Source organism: Podospora pseudopauciseta, assembly GCF_035222475.1.
Source record: "Podospora pseudopauciseta strain CBS 411.78 chromosome 5 map unlocalized CBS411.78m_5.2, whole genome shotgun sequence".
Classification (NCBI taxonomy): Eukaryota; Fungi; Ascomycota; class Sordariomycetes; order Sordariales; family Podosporaceae; genus Podospora; species Podospora pseudopauciseta.
Window position 1 is genome coordinate 185,225 of NW_026946666.1, and position 17,841 is coordinate 203,065.

The 17,841-nt window shown below is 53.5% G+C and overlaps 5 protein-coding genes and 3 non-coding genes across 8 annotated transcripts; 5 read left to right on the plus strand and 3 right to left on the minus strand.

Annotated features, from left to right (window-relative positions):
- Nucleotides 1–46: 46 nt before the first annotated feature.
- Nucleotides 47–988, minus strand: QC763_502600 (uncharacterized protein; the record flags this gene model as incomplete). The annotated part of the gene is made up of 1 exon (XM_062912857.1): nt 47–988. One exon carries the CDS (start codon nt 986–988, stop codon nt 47–49), a length of 942 nt encoding a protein of 313 aa, XP_062763778.1.
- A 403-nt stretch (nt 989–1,391) lies between these two features.
- Nucleotides 1,392–2,887, minus strand: QC763_502590 (uncharacterized protein). The gene is made up of 2 exons (XM_062912856.1): nt 2,448–2,887; nt 1,392–2,367 (listed from the first exon to the last, which is right to left on the minus strand). Exons 1-2 carry the CDS (start codon nt 2,742–2,744, stop codon nt 2,107–2,109), a joined length of 558 nt encoding a protein of 185 aa, XP_062763779.1. The 5' UTR covers nt 2,745–2,887; the 3' UTR covers nt 1,392–2,106.
- Nucleotides 2,888–4,120: 1,233 nt separating this feature from the next.
- On the plus strand, nt 4,121–4,217 carry QC763_0079390. Its single transcript has one exon. It is a non-coding gene; the product is annotated as a tRNA-Ile (tRNA).
- On the minus strand, nt 4,203–5,317 carry QC763_502580 (uncharacterized protein). The gene is made up of 3 exons (XM_062912855.1): nt 4,970–5,317; nt 4,641–4,870; nt 4,203–4,561 (listed from the first exon to the last, which is right to left on the minus strand). The coding sequence occupies exons 1-3, from the start codon at nt 5,243–5,245 to the stop codon at nt 4,426–4,428; spliced, it is 642 nt and encodes a 213-aa protein (XP_062763780.1). The 5' UTR covers nt 5,246–5,317; the 3' UTR covers nt 4,203–4,425.
- A 532-nt stretch (nt 5,318–5,849) lies between these two features.
- Nucleotides 5,850–5,936, plus strand: QC763_0079410. Its single transcript has one exon. It is a non-coding gene; the product is annotated as a tRNA-Lys (tRNA).
- A 53-nt stretch (nt 5,937–5,989) lies between these two features.
- QC763_502570 (uncharacterized protein) lies at nt 5,990–9,311 on the plus strand. The gene is made up of 3 exons (XM_062912854.1): nt 5,990–7,332; nt 7,403–7,614; nt 7,666–9,311. The coding sequence occupies exons 1-3, from the start codon at nt 6,909–6,911 to the stop codon at nt 8,869–8,871; spliced, it is 1,842 nt and encodes a 613-aa protein (XP_062763781.1). The 5' UTR covers nt 5,990–6,908; the 3' UTR covers nt 8,872–9,311.
- On the plus strand, nt 6,384–6,468 carry QC763_0079430. The gene has a single exon. It is a non-coding gene; the product is annotated as a tRNA-Ala (tRNA).
- A 5,114-nt stretch (nt 9,312–14,425) lies between the features above and the next one.
- On the plus strand, nt 14,426–16,174 carry QC763_502560 (uncharacterized protein; the record flags this gene model as incomplete). The annotated part of the gene is made up of 2 exons (XM_062912853.1): nt 14,426–14,849; nt 14,919–16,174. 2 exons carry the CDS (start codon nt 14,426–14,428, stop codon nt 16,172–16,174), a joined length of 1,680 nt encoding a protein of 559 aa, XP_062763782.1.
- Nucleotides 16,175–17,841: the final 1,667 nt, after the last annotated feature.

Genomic DNA, 17,841 nt, shown 5'->3' on the forward strand with positions numbered 1-17,841 from the left:
AGCGAGCAGGGATTTTTGTCATTCTCTTCATCTCTCTAGGTGGGTTTTAAGCCAGCCCAGTAGCCCTTAGCGCCCTCATCTTGACACCCTCCCAGGTGTTGAGCTTCGGCCTGACATCCAGGTAAAAGTTCAGCTTCCCTCCACCTGACGTGTCCCGCCCCGAGTAAAAGTCAATCACGTATTCCACCTTTGTTCCGCACCTGTCCACGATCCAATCGTGCCTGTCAAACGGCGCTGTATACCCCAGCAGAGTGTTGATCCTCGCCTTGGGCGTCATTTTCCCCTTTTCTCCCGCAAACGAGTACAACCTTGGACCGCCGCAGGACTTCGAGTCGTAGTGGGCCTCCCACTTCAGAATCTCAGCCCAGGCGCGCTCGTTGACGGCGTTGTGGATGGGCACAACAGTTTTCATGTCCTTCGCCTGGGCCGAGGTAAAGCCTTTCCTCCTCATGGCCTCGAAAAACTGCTTTTCCGATGGGTAGATCCAATGGCCCGACTCAGACGTGCCGGTTTCCTGCTCGCTATTCTGGGGACAGGCGGATGGACCTGTGTCTCTGGACCGGGGGATAGAGGAAACTTCACGGACCTCGTCGAGGACAGAGGCGCGGGGCTTTGGCGGGGTTGTGGGGGCGGATTCTGTCGAGGTGGGGGAAGAGAAGGAGGGGAGGCGCAGCCACGATGTCCACGAGGAAGACTGCTGTGGTTGTTGCGGTTGTGTGGAGGGTTCTGATACTGGTGGTCTTGACTTGTTGCTGGCATTCTGTGCTGCTTCCTCCTTTGCCCTCGCCTGCTGCATCCACAGCTCGCGGGTTTTATGGTCGACTGGGCACTTCTCCTCAGCGCCAGCACTTGCGCCGGGAGCTCCGGCTTCTCTCATCCTGGCGGTGTTTGGTGTGTTTGATGATGGTGTCCCTCCACTCGGGTCGTCCTGTCCTGCCTTTACCACGTCTTTACCAACTAAAACTGTATCGACAAACTCGTGGTGCATTCTGTGCGCATAATTATTCCGGGAATCGTTTCTTCGAGGGTCAGGTGGAGACTCGGGGAGTGTCGCGAGGCTTCGTGTGCGACGGTCTTATTTATGTATTGTCGCAAAGGGTTGAAGTCAACACGACGGAGCTGCGACGTCAGGAGGGGTCAAGCATGGAGCTTGGACTTGAGGTTGAACAGTGAGTCGCAAAAGAGGTCACAAGATGCATCATGGAACTTTGACCTGCCCGCCCCTGCTGGGTGGATATTTTGAATTCAGCAGCTGTCGCGACCCGTGGTGCCGGATCGGCCTCTGGTTGGCCAGCTGGCAGGTCCCAGTTTCTAACACTGACCTCAGACGATGCTACAGTGAAACAAACATTCTGCTTTTATTGAAGCATTTTCTGGTTTTCCATGTGTATTGGAGTTTTCATGTACATATCGCGATATCCTACTTTGACATCGGCTCGGCCGGAGCCCCATTCCCTGCTTCAAGTTTCAAGAACGGTGGAGTGGGAGTTTGAAATGTTTTTCATTTCTTTTTGCCTATCAATGCTGAACATGATCTGTCAGGGTGAAGCCTGAGCCAGCTGTTTTGCCTGTTGAGGTCCCATATCATTGAACCAAAAACACCCTTGGATACTACTCCAGCGGGGATTCTGATCGATCCATCTTGCCACTTCCCATCCCCAATCTCCAGTCCACCACATACATCGAGGCACTTTCGTGCCCTGCACCAAAAAAGTGCAATGCGCCTATAAACAAAAGAAAGGCCGCCGCCGCCCTCTCTTCCACGAAAGAGCGTTATGCGGGCGTGCCATGCTGATCCCAGTGTTTTGATGTCCTGTAAACCCACCGCCCATGCCTATGCTTTTCCGCGGCGTCCATGGGTTTTTATTCGCCTCTCTGGCGTATGTCATACCTTATCCGGGTATCATGACATCTAGTTGAAAAAAGTGAAAAAAGGTTCCCTTCGAAACTCGTGGGGAAGTGGTGTGTGATGGTGCGGGAAGAGGTAAAGTTGAAGCACATCCACTCTAGGCGAGTGTGCCTACATGTGATTAAGAGTCGGCAGAGATGATGCTCAGGCCCAGGCCGCGGCACCGCCGGTCTCAATGGCCTCAATCTCGTCAGCGGTCAGGGGGACACGGTGAAAGCGGGCCGGGAGATCATTGCGGTCGAAGTAGACACCGGAGGGGGGAGCAACCGAGCCAAGAGCAGCACCGGCATTGCCGCCAATACCGGCGTCGGCGCGGATGGTCTTGCGGAGGGGACCAAACTGCTGGGCGTGGTCACGGTAGGCGCTGAACGAGGTGTGGGCGGAGCCGTTGGTGAAGGAAGCCGGAAGGGAGTTGGTTGGAGAAGCGGGGTGGGGGCGGGGAGTGTGGTCAATGGAGACTGTGCCAAGAATACGAGGTTAGCATGCGAAGCGTTCAAATGGCTCAATTCCATCGTCGTCGTCATGGACCCGGACTCACCTGGGATAGTCCGCTTGCCGAGGAACTTGATGGAGGGAGTACGCTCGGCGTGCTGAGCAGCCTGGCGAAGAACTCTGGTGGCAAACATTTTGATATGGGTTGGTTGGCTGTAGTAGTATAGTCGGGGAAGCTCCGGTCGTTCCGCTCAGTGAGTGCTCCTCGCTGTGGGTGGTTTGTCGGGGTGGTTGCTGGATGCTGGATGCTGGGATGGGCAGTATATAGACGGGTCGAGCGAGGAGACGTGAGCGAAGACGATCGGGGGACTTGAGGATGGAAAGGAAGATGGATGGAGGGCATGAGAGTTAAATGGGCTTTTTCACAAGCTCCCAAATTTGCAGCCTCCAGAAAGGGCTCCCCACGGAACTGGGTGCGACAGCCAATCAGCAACAGCCCTCACCAACTGCTGGCCATGGGAACCCCGAAGTCCGGAGTGGGAAAAAACCACGCCATTGCCTGTTGCCCAGCGCTGCATCCCACGCCGGCCCTTCCTTTGCAGGGCCGCAGCGCCCTTCCACCCCTCCAACACGACCCCACTCCACCCGTTTCTTCCCGCTGCGACACCACCTGGGCGACTACGTACAATGGGCAACTGAACTGCGACTGCTCCCCAACGAGGCAACTGTCCATGTGAACCTACCTACTCAATCATCCCCTCGGCCTGCCCCGGCATCCATCCTCCTCACGACTCCCCGGGACTTCTACGGAATTGTTGAATCTACAGTAGGTTTGGATGTTTGCTCTGTGGCCGGCGCCCATGATGTGACCAGAACACTAACTGCCCCAACCAACCCCACTCTTATCGCGTTGATAATGCCAAATGGTAAAATGCTGATGTTCGAAGACCAGGCGAGCTAGGGGGAACGGACACGGAGCGACAGGGGAGGGCACCAGCTTCCCCGCGCTCCCAATTCAAGATGGTGTTGACGCCATGAGGTGATTTTGGGTTGGGTGTCAATGAACCATGCCCCCGCCCTGCTCTAGTGGCCCTCTCTTGCCTGCCCGCCTGGGAGCCAATGTCCGCTCCTCGGCCAGAAGAGACCAAGATCGCATGTTCCAAGACTGGGGGAGCACGACGTGAAACTTGCATGTGCGGGTGTCATCTACCGTCGTGCATGTGAAGGCGAGCCCAGCCATGCATGCACTGGGATCTCCAAGTGGCTCTCAGTTTTCTCAAGTGCTTCTCTGTCCATTTCCATCCTCGTCCCATGTTTCCTTGACCCCCACCTACCTTTCTCCTCACAGGCACACCCAAACACGCAATTCTTGGTGGAGGATGAGGTGCTGGTTGGCACCATCTCTTCAGACGCTTCTGGCCATTGGTCACGGTATTGCCACTATCTACACCACGGACCGTGGGTGGTAGCAGTTTGTCAAGTCTATCGAGCAATAAAAACCGGCATTATTCACCCGGCTTATACGGGCTCTTTTACCCATTTCGTTTACTCCACCAGCGTTCCGAGATCTCGCGCATCTCACTGGAGATGGGGCATGCCGTTGTGAGTGGATATGAGCAACAACCGGCCCGAGCAGTCCGCAGGGTTGATTCCTGTCTTGTGTCCACTTCCGTTACGTCAAGCTTCAGAATGAGGCTGGGCAAGAAACCAAAACCCTAGCCCTAGCTTTCTGTCTTCTGATATTGTTGTTGCCAGCCATCCACACCAACAACAACTAGGGCCCGATTAGCTCAGCTGGTTAGAGCGTCGTACTAATATAACCTCACAGTTATAAGAAGTCATGCGAAGGTCAACAGTTCAATCCTGTTATTGGGCAGCTCCATTCTTTTAGCTCCTATCAAGGTCTTGCAACTTTGGATAGTTTTTTTTTTCTTCAACCATCCACCAGTTGTTTTTGTAGCTGAGTTGTCAATCTCCCTCTTCATTAGCCACCTTAATCGAAAGCGTCCCAAGTATCAACCAGAATGATACTGGATGGGGTTGCCCAGAAGTTTCCACCAAACCAAACTATTACCCTTGAATCCCTAAACATCAACAGCAGTGCCCATTGTTTGCTGAGCAAGGGCAGATGGAGGAGCCCTTGGATCATGGACCTGGGCTGTCTCGGGTCTTCCTGGGGCAGGAGACTGTGGAATGGGAGCCGAGATGTCTCTTGTTGTCCTAAACACTCATACGATCAGTCAGTACCACACTGTCTCGTCTTCCGCACGCTGCGGCAAGTTGAACACAGCAAACTTACACGGGCGAGTTCTTGCGGCGGTAGCGATGCACAACAACCGCTCCCAAAATGGTGCTGACGAGGTAGGCCATGGCAGCCAAAAAGGAAAAGGCCAGAACGGCCCTCCAGGACGCGCAGCCGCCGTAGCCCCTATCCCAGACTGTGAGGTCCGGCACACGCCACCACCCGCCCCAGTAGTATCCCCAGTAGTTCCAATACCAGGAAGCGTTACACATGGCCGAGCCGGTGCGCTGATCATACTCGAGTTAACTTCTCTCCCACTCTGTTTGCAGGGCCAATGCTGATGTCGCTCAAAAAGGAGAAGCAACTATAAACAAGGGGGATCATACCGAAGTCAACAAGCCGAAGACAACAATCCACATGACAAACAGGATCGCATCCATCGGGAAGGCCAAGTAGGCGTAGATGAACGGTGCGATAAAGACAAGCGCAAATAAAGTGCTGATGGAAGCCGTGATGATGGCATATACGATGCGAGAATCGACTGAGACTCCTGCCTGGGAGACCAGATGCAGGAAGCGAGCGACGAGGCCGAGGACGATGACTGAACAAATCACCTCAAACACCCGGAGGATGATGTGGATCACTTTGGATGCAGCCCCCATTTTGAAAAGTCTTGATTCTCTCTTTCGGGTTCAGGAGTTGGTGTTTTGATTCAATGCCGTTGTTGACGATAACTGATGGGCGAAACAGAGGTGCACAGCTGATGGAGCAGGTTGATAAGCTACTGCTGTTTCTTTGTCTATTTATCCCCCCAAAGCTATGGTTTGGGACGTCATATGCTCCGGCCATTGTTCCAATGTGTGATGCTGTCTCGATGCGGACAGCGGGAGCTCCAGGTCCCCTATTTTCCGAATGCAGACATCACAATCACCATAACCAGCAGGTGGTGACCCATCAGCATAAATATCTTAAAGGGGAAATTCCACTGCAAACAGCTAGGTTACCTGGTAAGGTTAGAGTGTACAAGTACTTCGAAGTAAGGCGCGCGAAGAATAGGGGTTCAACTTCATGCCCAAATGCATCATGTGGCCCGAATTGCATGTAGGTTGGAGCCATGGGATCTCAGTTACTTTACAGGAGCACACAGCACCACATACAGCAATGTTAATGCACAACACGGACAGGAGATAGGAGAAGCAGAAAAAGAGATGGAGCAAAAAGTACAATAATAAGAAAAAGAAAGGCGTCTGTCGTCGACGGGAATTGAGCCCGACGTGGGGGTCGAACCCACAACCTTGAGATTTCGGAGTACTCCTTAAGAGTCTCACGCTCTACCGATTGAGCTAGCCGGGCTTTGAAGCCGACTGAGCCTTTATATTTGTTGAAGATTGGGGGAGGGAATTGGTGTTTTGAGAGCAAGGTTGCAAGGTTGTGGCTAGATGGGTTGCGGCATTTCGGCGTTGAAAATTTTCACGGCAAAGTTTGAGAGCCAGACTAGAGACATGGACCCACTTAAAACAACGTCACTACCGCACTTAATATCAACCGCCAAATCCTCATCAATCCTACTATATAACAGTATATCACATTCTTGTAGCTACCTAATGATTTTAGATGATATTTAAGAATATCCTCAGAGATTCTTTCCAACCTCAATATCGAGTTGCATCATCTGTATCCCCAGATCTTCCTACTCTATTTTTAATTTTCAAATGCTGGTATGCCACAACCCCGGTTAAGGAGGGGGAAAATCCCGCAAAAAAAAGACAACGATTTCCCATGACAGGATATCTCATGCTTTGGACGAGCTGGGAATCGAACCCAGGACCTTTCGCATACACTGAAGTATGCTAAGCGAACGCTCTACCAACTGAGCCACACGCCCTTGACTTTGGATGTAAATAGCAGGTGGAATTGTCTTTGATGAAGGTCCTCAGCAGGATAGAGGAGCGGAAGCGATGGTATTCACACCCTTTTTCGGACAACTGTCTTGGTAGAGCAACCCCTTCCCGTGGTCACCTAGATGTGATCTAAGCAAGTCATCCTGAGTACCATATCAGAAATGGTGGGTTTGCTGTTGTTGAAGGCATCGATGTGACCTGGACTACTTCTTTTTAATCCCGTCTCGATGGCGTGATGCAATCGTAGTGCCCAATGACATTATGACACCTCCCAGTCCCCGCAGATAGAGCTTAAAGATACCCGGATACCTGATTTTTAGGACAAGGACAGGCTCTACACCTGAGTCTTGTTTTGAGAAGACCATCGCAGAGAGGAGAGTGGCAGCTTCCACTGGATTCACAACCCATCTTACTCCAGCCTAACATGGAAACACGCAGCGACTCTTCGACTCCCAACCCGGACTATGATCTTTCAAGGCCTCTCAATCTCGATGGCAGTGGTCTTAGGCAAAAGCTCGCCTCTTATGGAGATCCACACTTCTCCCTCTTCATGCGCAAACTCTTCATCAAGGCTTTAGGGTACAGCGAGGACGCTCTTTCTCGGCCCATTGTGGGCATTGTCAACACCTACTCAAGCTTCAACCCCTGCCATGCCAACATACCCCAGCTAATGGACGCCGTGAAAAGGGGCGTTCAACTAAGCGGTGGCCTGGCTATCGACTTTCCTACTATCAGTCTCCACGAGTCTTTTGCCTCTCCGACCAGCATGTATCTTCGAAACTTGATGAGTATGGACACCGAAGAGATGATTCAGGCCCAGCCGGTCGATTCTGTTGTTCTGATTGGTGGTGAGTCTCTTCCAGTTGTCATGCTTTCTTTCCATGGATGGTCTGAATTACGAACTGACACAACCAACAGGCTGTGACAAGACCACTCCAGCTCAGTTGATGGGGGCCATCTCAGCCAACAAGCCGATCATCCATCTGGTGACTGGTCCGATGATGCCGGGCAGCTTTCAGGGTGCACGCATAGGGGCTTGTACAGACTGTCGCAATAACTGGGCCAAGTTCCGTGCCGGCACGTTAGATATTGAAGACATAAGTGCTCTCAACGAGGAGCTTGTACCAACAGTACGTCTCCAGTTTCCCGCTTTCGCTCGGCGGTCTCTTACATCATGTTAGGGCGGAACCTGTGGGGTGATGGGTACAGCATCAACCATGTCCTGTATCCTTTTGGCCTTGGGCCTGATGCCGCTTTCTTTGCCAAGTGCTACAGCACCGGCCGTGTCCTCTTCGCGCCTCAGAATAGCAGAAGCAACAGGCACCCATGCAGTAGCCCTCGCAAGATCTCAGCTCCGGCCACAGGCTTTACTTACAAGAGAATCCTTCCTCAACGCCATCACAGTCCTGCAGGCAATAGGTGGCTCCACCAACGCCATCGTTCACCTGATGGCAATCGTCAACCGCCACCCTCAGCTCGCCGGCTCCATCAAGCTACAAACCATCGACGACATCGGCCTCAAGACCCCCCTACTGGTTGACCTCAAACCATCAGGCGACAATTACATGACTGACTTTCACAACGCCGGCGGGATGCTCGCCCTCCTCCACGAACTGAAACCTTTGCTACATCTCGACGCAATGACCATCACCGGCCGCACCCTAGGCGAGGAGTTGGCTTCCATACCCTTCCGCCCACTACCCCTAGACTCACCACTCAGTTCCATCATCCACCCTTTCAACAAACCCTTGTACCCCTCCAGCTCCCTCGTCATCCTCTCCAAAGGCAACCTCGCCTCCGCCGGCGGAGCGGTGATCAAAGCTTCTGCCTCTAAAGACCGCAGCCTCCTCTCCCACACCGGTCCCGCGGTGGTGTTTTCCAGTCCACAAGACCTAGCAGAGAGAATCGACTCCCCCAGCCTCAGCGTCAGCCCCTCCTCGGTGTTGATCCTCCAGAACATCGGCCCGGTAGGGAATCCAGGCATGCCAGAGGCGGGATTGATCCCCATCCCGAGGAAGCTAGCTGCGAAGGGGGTGTCGGATATGCTCCGCATCTCGGACGGGCGCATGAGCGGCACGGCCGGGGGTACAATCATATTGCATGTTTCCCCCGAGAGCGCGGATCCGGAGTCTGTCTTGGGGATTGTCCAAGACGGGGATGTGATCACCTTTGATGCAGAGAGGAGATATTTACATGTGGAGATTGATGAGGACGGGGTCAGGGACAGGATGGCGCAGCGGAAGAAGATGATGGCAAATGAGGGCAGTGGGAGTGCTTGGGTTGCCAGGGAGAGGGAAAGGGGTTATAGGGGGTTGTACAAACGGGAGGTTAACCAGGCAGAGCAAGGGGCTGATTTTGGCTTTTTGACGGCTGCTGGCCCATCTTGAAGCCCTGAGAGAAGTTTGGAGAGCGTGGCGTTCATTTAGGGAGTTAGTGTCAGGAGGACGACACAAATGTAAACACACGGTTTCAGGGCAACCACCATCGCCACCCCTTCAAAATTTGCTCTTGACTTCGGAGACCCCCATCATTTTCCCATAGCATATGCCGCTATTTGCAACTAGAAACCTTAGGCAGGGGAGGTTTGCATTTCTAGTGCACACCTTCGCCTTTGAAAACCCCCGAGTGATCTATCCCTCCTTTCTTAGGGCATCAAGTCCTGAACAAACGGCTGGATCAAAAAGAAAATTGATATGGGTTTTCTTCTTTTCTCCCCGGTCTCCATAGCCCAGACAGTATTCACATTCAGGAACCAAACAGAAAACCTCCGAACCCGCGGCCCGCCCACCAGGATCAGGGGAGAAGAATAGATGTATTGAGAGCTCCAATATTCAACGGCTCGATATAGCCCAGAGACGCATGTCATTTTTTCGCCATGAGGGGAAGAACGCGGCCGAGGCCCACGGCAGCCTTGTCAACCGGGACAAGTCTTCACCCGCGGGTAGCGAAGAATGGGCGTTCTCCTTGTCCGGTTGAGAAATGGCACAACACAAACAAAGCCCTAATTCCAGAGCTCGGCATCCAGTGCAACCTCGCGAGAAATGTGCCCACCCTATTGGGCTCTCAGCCTGCAGGGACAGTTACACGCCACAATCAACGCAAAGTGAAAAGGATGCAGGATATCCACTGCCACGTACATATCTCATATCAGGCACCTGCTCAACCTCGAACTGTTGGAGAAGAAGACAAGAGCAGCCGAACAAGGAGGGGCAAGCAGATACTGGTTGGGGAATACACGTCCCGCTCAGCCGGCCGCTTGTTGGCCGCACCAGTACCGAATCGTTCTTTTGATGTGGAAAAGCCGTGGAGTCGTCTAGAGATGTCCGTATATCGGGTGTTTGCGCCCAAAGACAGTCAGGCTGTGAGAGGAAGCAAAGAAAATATTGCTTCGTCTCGAATGTTACCGGGCCACGTTTCCTCCCTCGTCCCAGATTGGAATTGGACAGACTTTGATGACCTGTGAGGAAATCATTGTGACGAGACAACTCTCTTTGACCGCACCCATAAGCCTTCGCTACAGCCACTGCATGCAAACAAGAAAGTAGACCCAGCACTTACACACACCTCTTGGAGAGCATCTGGAAAGGGCGATTGACATGCCGCCATGTGGTCGCCGACAAATTCGGCACCCGCAGGTTTTTCTCGGTTCTCGCTTCCACTCAAGCTCGCCATCACCTCGCTGTGCCTTGCATTAGCTCCCTGCCTGGGAGGGCGGCTGTCGCCGGTGATTCGCTGGAGCCGCAGCGGAACGGTCGGGTCATCTTTGCGACAACGGTTGTGCCTTTTGGGGGACACAACTCCAACCATCTTGGCAAGCTCCTTTGGCCATACAAATTCCGTGCGTACCTGAGCAGCGGCTTTTTTGGGGAACACCAGATCGTGGACTCTGTGGGACCACAAGCCTTGCAAGGTGACTCGGATCCATCTGGCCCAGTTTTGGGAGTGGCCGCCAAAGCTCCATGGTTGCAATGGGACCCGGGCGGCGACAGTGATGAAAAACTTGACATGTTTAGCCTCATGTCATTTGTGCCCGTCGTCTGGGGACCTACCATGGGCCCATCACGAGGAATTCGAGAGTAGTACCAAGTGACGATTGCAGCTTCGGACCACAAGGCTTCCTCGGCTTTCTGTTGAACCGACATGAGTTGGCAGACATGCCGTGGCTGCCCAACGTAGCGGGCAGCCGCCTGCTTCTTGGGAGGCCAGTTGAAAGAGAGAGAGCACATGCGCTGACAGTGGACCAGAGGTTTGGACAGGGGAACAGGCGAGAAAAAAGCCAGGCAAAACACTGGCCGGACCGATTTGGTGCATGTCAGATATTGCCTCACCTCTATCGAGGTGGCCAAGAGGAGGAGCAAGAAGAAAGGAGAAGAAGAACAGGCAGGAGGAGGCGTGAATGCATCCATGAGAGATTTACGGTTGGGTCCTCTCCTCTTACTTGGCCACCTGAGAGCTTTGCAGGCTTGAGCGACGGGTAGAAAACGCATATGCGACGGGGTTCAATTTGCGAGACAGTCATGTCATCTCAGTGAACAATGGATGATGCTCCTGAACGCAAGATACTTCCCGCCATGCAACGTGGGACAACAGCAGCCCATGTCCAAGACTGCATGCTGATGACCTTTCTGGGCGCGATGTGTTCAGTGAGCAGCAATTGTGTGATGTAGTTGTATATGTCGGCAGTTGCAGTTTCAGGCTTGATCCGTAGGTAATAGACATCGTATCGACGGAACCATCAAGCGATCAACAATAAACCTGAACAATGCAGTCAACAGTCCGGCGAAAGGTCACACTGATGTGGGGTGATCTGGGAGCCATGCCGCCAGAAATCGGCCAAAAACTCTGATTTCTCGCGGATTCTGCTGTTTCGATCGGAGCTTGACGGAGCTGATTAGTCAAGCCGGAGCCGTGGCAGGATGGAACCGTGGAACTGCCAGCAGCTACCACGGGTAGTCAACGGACCGGACGGGTGGACGGGACCTGGCAGCTAATAACAGATAGGCTCCCCAAACCCCAGCGTACCGGACAAGCCAAGAGCAGTGTATATGGGCAGATAATTAGTGGTATGAGTGGGCAGGAGGAAGATGTGGTATCGAGGATGAACACCGGCAGAACACGCTTGTGCAAGGTACGCGTGGCGATGGACGAATGACATTCGGTAGAATAGACAAGAGACACCCTCCAACTTTTCTGGTCGATATTGGACGTGATGGAGGGTACCAAGTGGGAAGGACGGGGAAGGTCTGGACTGCGACTGACGGAACCCCGGGGTGGTGGCAACGAACAATGCCTCTCCGCTGGCAGACCTGCGGATATGAGATCAGAACTGTGAGGACTGCTAATTATCTGGGGATATCCTGCGTTATTCGTCAGCAACTGTGCCCTCGACCTGTCCATGATCAGGAAAGTCTTACCTTAAACCAGTACCTGCATAGTAAAACAATGCGTGACCTTCACGTGAGCTGCATGGTCAAGAGAAAAAAAAGAAAGATTTTTTTGATGACCGAGCATGAGGGAGCACGGGGCTGGAGGGGAAAAGGCTGACGGCCCCACCTCGCGGAAAAAACTTGGATTTTCCGAAGTTTGAATTCTGTCTGAAAAGCGGGGACGACATGGACGGCATATGCAAATTCTGATTGGCGGTGCCAACTCAGTAACTCACAGCTCTTCGGGACTGCCAGCCTCTCCGATTTCTTGCGTCATCAACCGTCCGAAGCTCTTATGCCTGATCAGCCATTGTTCAACGCCCATCCCTTGCCCGCAGCATCAAGACGAGAATTCAACCAGCCTGTCAGTGGACCGTCAGTCAAACGCGTCGCGCTCCGCACGCGAGATCCAGCAGTTCAATAGCATCAGACCTTGGCACTGTGGGGCCCCAACCACAACACCGCATCATCTCCATCTCAGCGCCGACAATGAGGGGTCTCCAACTCAATATCTTCAGCTGGCTGTCCTTAGGTCGGAGCTCACAAAGAAGTCGAACTCGCTGAGCCCCTCCTGGACTGCCTGTCCAGCCTCACACCTCAACCGGCCGTCAGAAACGGCCCTTTTGGTCGCGAGGATATGGTGGTTTGGCGTTTCAAGGCGAGTCAGAAAGGGCATGGTGAGCTTGGTACTGGCTCCCCGCGGCGTCTTCAATCCCCAAGTTCCCCGTTACCAGACCCTGGATCCTTTTCTTGACCGCTACCACACCACAGCAAGGCATGCATCTGTCATGCCCATCCACCATCGCTCGCCCCACCGTGAGAGCGTTCAAAGTCGTCTCCTCTCGCATGCATTCGACTTCATCAGACATGCTGGCTGCATGTCCCTCTTGTCCTATTTGGTCATGACACAAGGCATGGCAGGAATATGTAGTGGCTGGCTTTGAACAGGTGTTTCCAGAGTCCCCCACAGATGCTGCCGGTCGCGACCACCTCTTGCCAACGGTCTGTTCACGTGGCCTGGCTGAATGAGGGTTGGTGAAGAGCCCTCAGACAGACATCTGTTGGCTGTGTAAGGAGCCGGCTGATTGGCTGCCCGCGTCGTATCCGACTTGCCCAATCCATTTCTGGTGCAACTCAGACCTATCTCTTGCTTTTTTTTCTACCGGATTTTTGGCCTAATCACGGCGATTCGCGAGTCTTCTGTCAGGCGAAAGCCAAGTCGGCGGGAAGTGATTGGCAGTCACAGCTCCGACAGCGGTGATGGCAGCAGTTCTCTGACCTGAAGGCCAACCGCCATAAATCCTCGAATCTTATTCATGGTCTCGCGGCCAACCCCACGCCCGGCGACATCCAGGATTCTGAAGTGCCCGACTTACACGTGGTGCCACTGACACAACCGGCCACCACCACCACCACCACCGTCGCCGCCGCCCACCTGAGATTCTTGCATCGATATCGGTGGTGCCGTGTCGTGCTCTCTGGCATTGACCGATTCCGGCTCAAGAGGGCAACAAAAGCCTGGAGTAAAAAACATTGGACAAGCTTCAAGTTGCAAAGAACATGTCGCGAGACACGGAGTAGTGTAGCCAGAGCAGGAGAAACACGAGAGTTACAAAAGCCATCCCGCACCACCACTACGCTCATCAAAGCATGCGGCCAGCAATTGGCCCGGACAGGCTGGCAAAAAACAAAAAAAAAAGCATATCTGATGGCCGCAGATGCCTCCTCTCTTCTGCCGTTGTTCTTCAGTGTTGACATTGCAATTCACCCCTCCCTCCCCCCCATCTCCAATTTCTAAGTCCCAGGCCCGAAAGTCGGGATCAGCAATCGTTGTTTTGCCGCGGGTGGTGACGTACAGCGACAATACAAAAAGCCAAAGTTCGAAAGTTGGGCGCCGGCCGTCACAGGAGTCGCGCCAACAGCCGCCAGCGTTTCCAGCGTTGCGCTCTCTTGTTGTTGCCCGTGTCTCTCTCGCGCCGTCGATAGCCTCTTTTTGGCATCCAGGACGGTACTTGGTTCCAGAGCCTTTTTTTTGGGTGGTGGAGTTTGTCTGTCTTTGGCGGCTTCCATTTGGATTTTGGACTGGGCTGGATGCCCCGCAAACCCGAGCAGTGACCAACGCACAACTGGTACCCTGACACCCTGGCACCCTCACTCTCGAACCCTGGAAACCCAATTGAACCCCACCATCCGCAGGTTGTTGACCATTCACACACCCTTGCCCCGTCGGCTCACCAGCCCACCGCCCACCCACCGTCCACCGCCCACTTGAGCTGCTCCAGCACTCCAGGTCACTCCCACACCCACCTCGGGTGTGCCACACAAGAAAGCCACTGTCTGCCGTGTCTGTCTGTCTGTCTGTTTGTCTGTCTGACCCCAACGACAAATTATCTTCCTTTTTTTACCCTACTCCCCCCGACCCTACCTCTACCTACCTACCTACCTACCCCGCCACTCGATTCCCTTCCCCAGACGCCGCAAACCTACACCCATCGTCCAAGGTCGCCAGCAACACATGTCGACCCAATTAAAGGAACTACGGCTGCCACAGCTGGTGGAGGAGAGGAGGAAACACGAGCTTCAGCAGCAGCAACTACACCACCAGCTCCCACCACCATGTCTTGACGAAGAGCAGCACGCTCAGCTGTTCTTCACCTTCAACTCGGCCTCATCATCGTCCGACTTCGCTCTGCCGTCACCTGTCACGCCAACCTTTTCGCGCTCCAGCCAGCAAGCCAGGTTCTCCAGCTCGTCATCGTCTCTCGAAACCACCGACAGCCCGGCTTCGCCCTCCCACCCCATACATGTCATCAAGTCGCCTACCAAACTGCCACTGCCGGATGTTCAGGAGGACCCATCAGAGAGGGAGGACGACGACGCGGCCTTCATTGTGTCCGAGTATGGGGACACTGAATTCCCTACCTGGTCCTACTGCTTGTGTAAGGATTGGATTTTCGTCTTTTTTCTTCTTTTGCGTTACGCTGTGCTAACCCAAGTTGCGCAAACAGGTGATGCTGGATGTTCATGCGATTACAATAACGACACCAGGAAAGGTAGAAGCACCCATCCCTACTCGAGACCTGGATCAGACTACGACCTGGGGTCGCTGAGCGACGGTGATTTCAACGGAAGCCCACGGTCTAGGAAAAGGCGCGTCGGATCCGATGCAGGGATTGCGAGCTGGGGGACCAGGCTTGGTTCAAGATTGACAAGCCTGCCGCGTTGGAGATCGGCATCCGTGTCCAGGCGTGCCAACCTGGCGTTTTCACCCGCATCTGATCCAGCTCTTGCAGAACAACGAAGGCCCAGCTTCTCTCATGCCGCCTCGAGCAGATCGTCATCCGTCTCTGTGCCGGCCATGGCCCGCGTCCCCGAGTCTGTTCCCGCAACGCCTGCGCTATCATTCTACGAGAGCACCGACAGTATTGTACCGACTTCTCCCCTTGATATCCAGCCAGCGGCCATGGGAAAAAGTCTGGAGCGGGACCGATCCATGGCCACCACCCCTCTTCTCCCACCTCTGATGATGGAGAAGGCCGGTCACCAAACCCAACCGCAGTCGCTTCAGACGTCGCCTTTGCAGTCGCCCGCAGTGGTGCCCTCCCCGATACCCGAGTTTCCAGTGCAGGCGCCCTACCCGACACCTCCCCTCAGCACAAAGGCGTCTTTCACCTCTCTCCGCCGAGGAACTGTGTCGAGCATCTTCAGCGACCTTCCTTCTCCCGTGGTGATGACTCCCACCATACTTGTGGAGCAGCAGCCAGATGCATGGTCGGACCGTCTGGGACATGCAAACTTCACCATTGACCCAAAGCCATATGTTCCCGAGAAGGCGGATCTGGCCACCTTTCAAGCATTCTGTTCAGACTGGAACCTGGCCAGGACCAATTACGCAAAGCATCTCGGGCGGACCGGAGAACACTACGGCACCACCTCCAAGACGTACACCCTCACCGAGGCCAAGTGGGCCGACATTGAGAGGGAGTGGCAGCAGGCGGAGCAAGCCTTGATCCAGAGGGTGGGTCAGTCTGGGAACGGCAACCCTTCCATTATCTCGCATTTGCGACGGACGGCCGAAGAAATGGTTCCGTGTGGAATTCCCCAAATCCAGAATAATGACGGCAAGTTTCCGGCACTAGGAGATTCCGAGATTGTGGGGCCCATGGCACGCGATGCTGTCATGGTCCGCGACGGACACGACGAGAAGAGGAGCGCCTCGATCTGGTTGAAGAATTTGGCCGAGAAGGTTGGCCTGAGAAAGTAACCACCACTCTCGAGGCCCATGTCTCAAAGACACCACTCCACAAAACTTTACGAAGAGCACGATACGTCTCGATATGAACCTGAGCAGTCGGCTTTCTGACAGCATTGCATAGCATTGCGGTTTTCTTTTTCTTTTTTTTTTCTTTTTTGTTTTTCCATATTTTCTTTCCTTAACTGAGATACCCCATCGGTTAACATCATTCCTTACATAATGTTTGTCGGGCTGGTATGGCATATCACATCTGATAGGCGCTGGTGTTATCCTTTTACCTCCCCTTCATTTTATCGTGGCTGCTATAGCAAAGTAGGTTACACCTTATTGTTTACACCATGTTATTTAGAGCTAGACAATGTTCTGGCACTGCTGAGGAGTTGTCTTGTACATAAAAAGATGTATCTGTGTATCTATCCATCTTATCTACTGGAAGGCATGGAGCTTGGTTGGGGGGATCAGACGACTGGGTGTCTGGAGGACTCAGAGGGCATCACATTGGGGGCGCCGGACAAAAAAAAATTAGATGGAACATTCACAGCATTACCAGGGGTGGTAGGAATTGGGTTCGGGTTTGGACTCGGTTCCGGCACAAGGGGACACGGCGGCGGTGGCGGCGGCCAGCCATGAGGTGTGTGGGAGGACATGGGCAAAAGGCAAAGAGACAGAAGGAGCTACTAGCTAGCTGTTATTCAGCATGAGGCCAGCCAAGCGAAGCAGCATGCTGTGTCCATTGCCTACCAATTCAGTCTTGAACCCCTTCCAATCGAAACCTCCTCGAATTTTGCCTTGTTGACCGTGATGCCAGCATGGGATGGAAGAGAAAAGTGGAGGGTAGCTGACACGGCCCGATCTACACACCCTCCCCACAAAACAATCGGCACAGCAAAAGTAAGTTAGCCTATACCATATTATAAACCATACCTCAAAAGCAGATTAATATGCCTTTTGAATATCTCTGAAGACCTTTTAGAGTGTATTGAAGGGTCTATAACTATCTTTTAAGGCCAGACAATTATCCTTCAAAGCATGGTTCACAATATAATGTGTGGTTAACCTACTTTTGTGTGTCAATTATTTTGTGGTAAGGGTACTACGGGATGCTGTGCGAGTGTCACGGTCGGTCGGGTTTGGTTGTCGTGGTGAAGGGGTTACAGACGCCGAGGGTTCCTCTGCCGGTGCCATGCAGCCTGTTGTTTTTGACTGCCTTAGCTTTTCATGTTAGCCCTGGTGGTGCCAACTAGCCTATCTTCTAGTGTTGGGAAGGATTTCTCGGGACCCGGGGCTGATGATGAGGGCTTGGCTTGCGCACATGGCAAAGTGCGTCCCATCTGAAGGGTAAGGTTTGGGCAGTGTGCCTGATCGAGGTTTGCCTGAGACAGAGGTGGTGATGGTGATGAGGCGGCTTCTTTGTTTTAGCGGATGGGTACGTACTTGGGGGCTTTGGAGTGGTTTGACCTAGACTGGCCAAGATGGGCTGAAAGACACGGGAACAGGCAGGGAAAAAAGGAGGGCCAAAGAAAAGGCCGTTGTTTCAGTTTACCCGCATCATCATCACATCTTTGGTTGTTACCCTACCTTAGGTACCTGCTCACCCACACCTTATTTACCGCGTAGAGACGGGGAAGAAAATGCAACTGCAAGAGAGAAGCGTATCGGAGAGTCAGAGCGATCAG

Bases quoted from the DNA above. Each gene is read 5' to 3' on its own strand.
- QC763_502580 (XM_062912855.1), bottom strand. From the start codon at position 5,245: ATGGGGGCTGCATCCAAAGTGATCCACATCATCCTCCGGGTGTTTGAG. The intron at 4,871-4,969 runs GTATGATCCCCC...GAGTATGATCAG, and splicing joins TCTTCGGCTTGTTGACTTCG to CGCACCGGCTCGGCCATGTG. The intron at 4,562-4,640 runs GTAAGTTTGCTG...ATGAGTGTTTAG, and splicing joins CGCCGCAAGAACTCGCCCGT to GACAACAAGAGACATCTCGG.
- QC763_502590 (XM_062912856.1), bottom strand. From the start codon at position 2,744: ATGCCCTCCATCCATCTTCCTTTCCATCCTCAAGTCCCCCGATCGTCT. The intron at 2,368-2,447 runs GTGAGTCCGGGT...TTCTTGGCACAG, and splicing joins CGGCAAGCGGACTATCCCAG to TCTCCATTGACCACACTCCC.
- QC763_502570 (XM_062912854.1), top strand. From the start codon at position 6,909: ATGGAAACACGCAGCGACTCTTCGACTCCCAACCCGGACTATGATCTT. The intron at 7,333-7,402 runs GTGAGTCTCTTC...CACAACCAACAG, and splicing joins TTCTGTTGTTCTGATTGGTG to GCTGTGACAAGACCACTCCA. The intron at 7,615-7,665 runs GTACGTCTCCAG...ACATCATGTTAG, and splicing joins ACGAGGAGCTTGTACCAACA to GGCGGAACCTGTGGGGTGAT.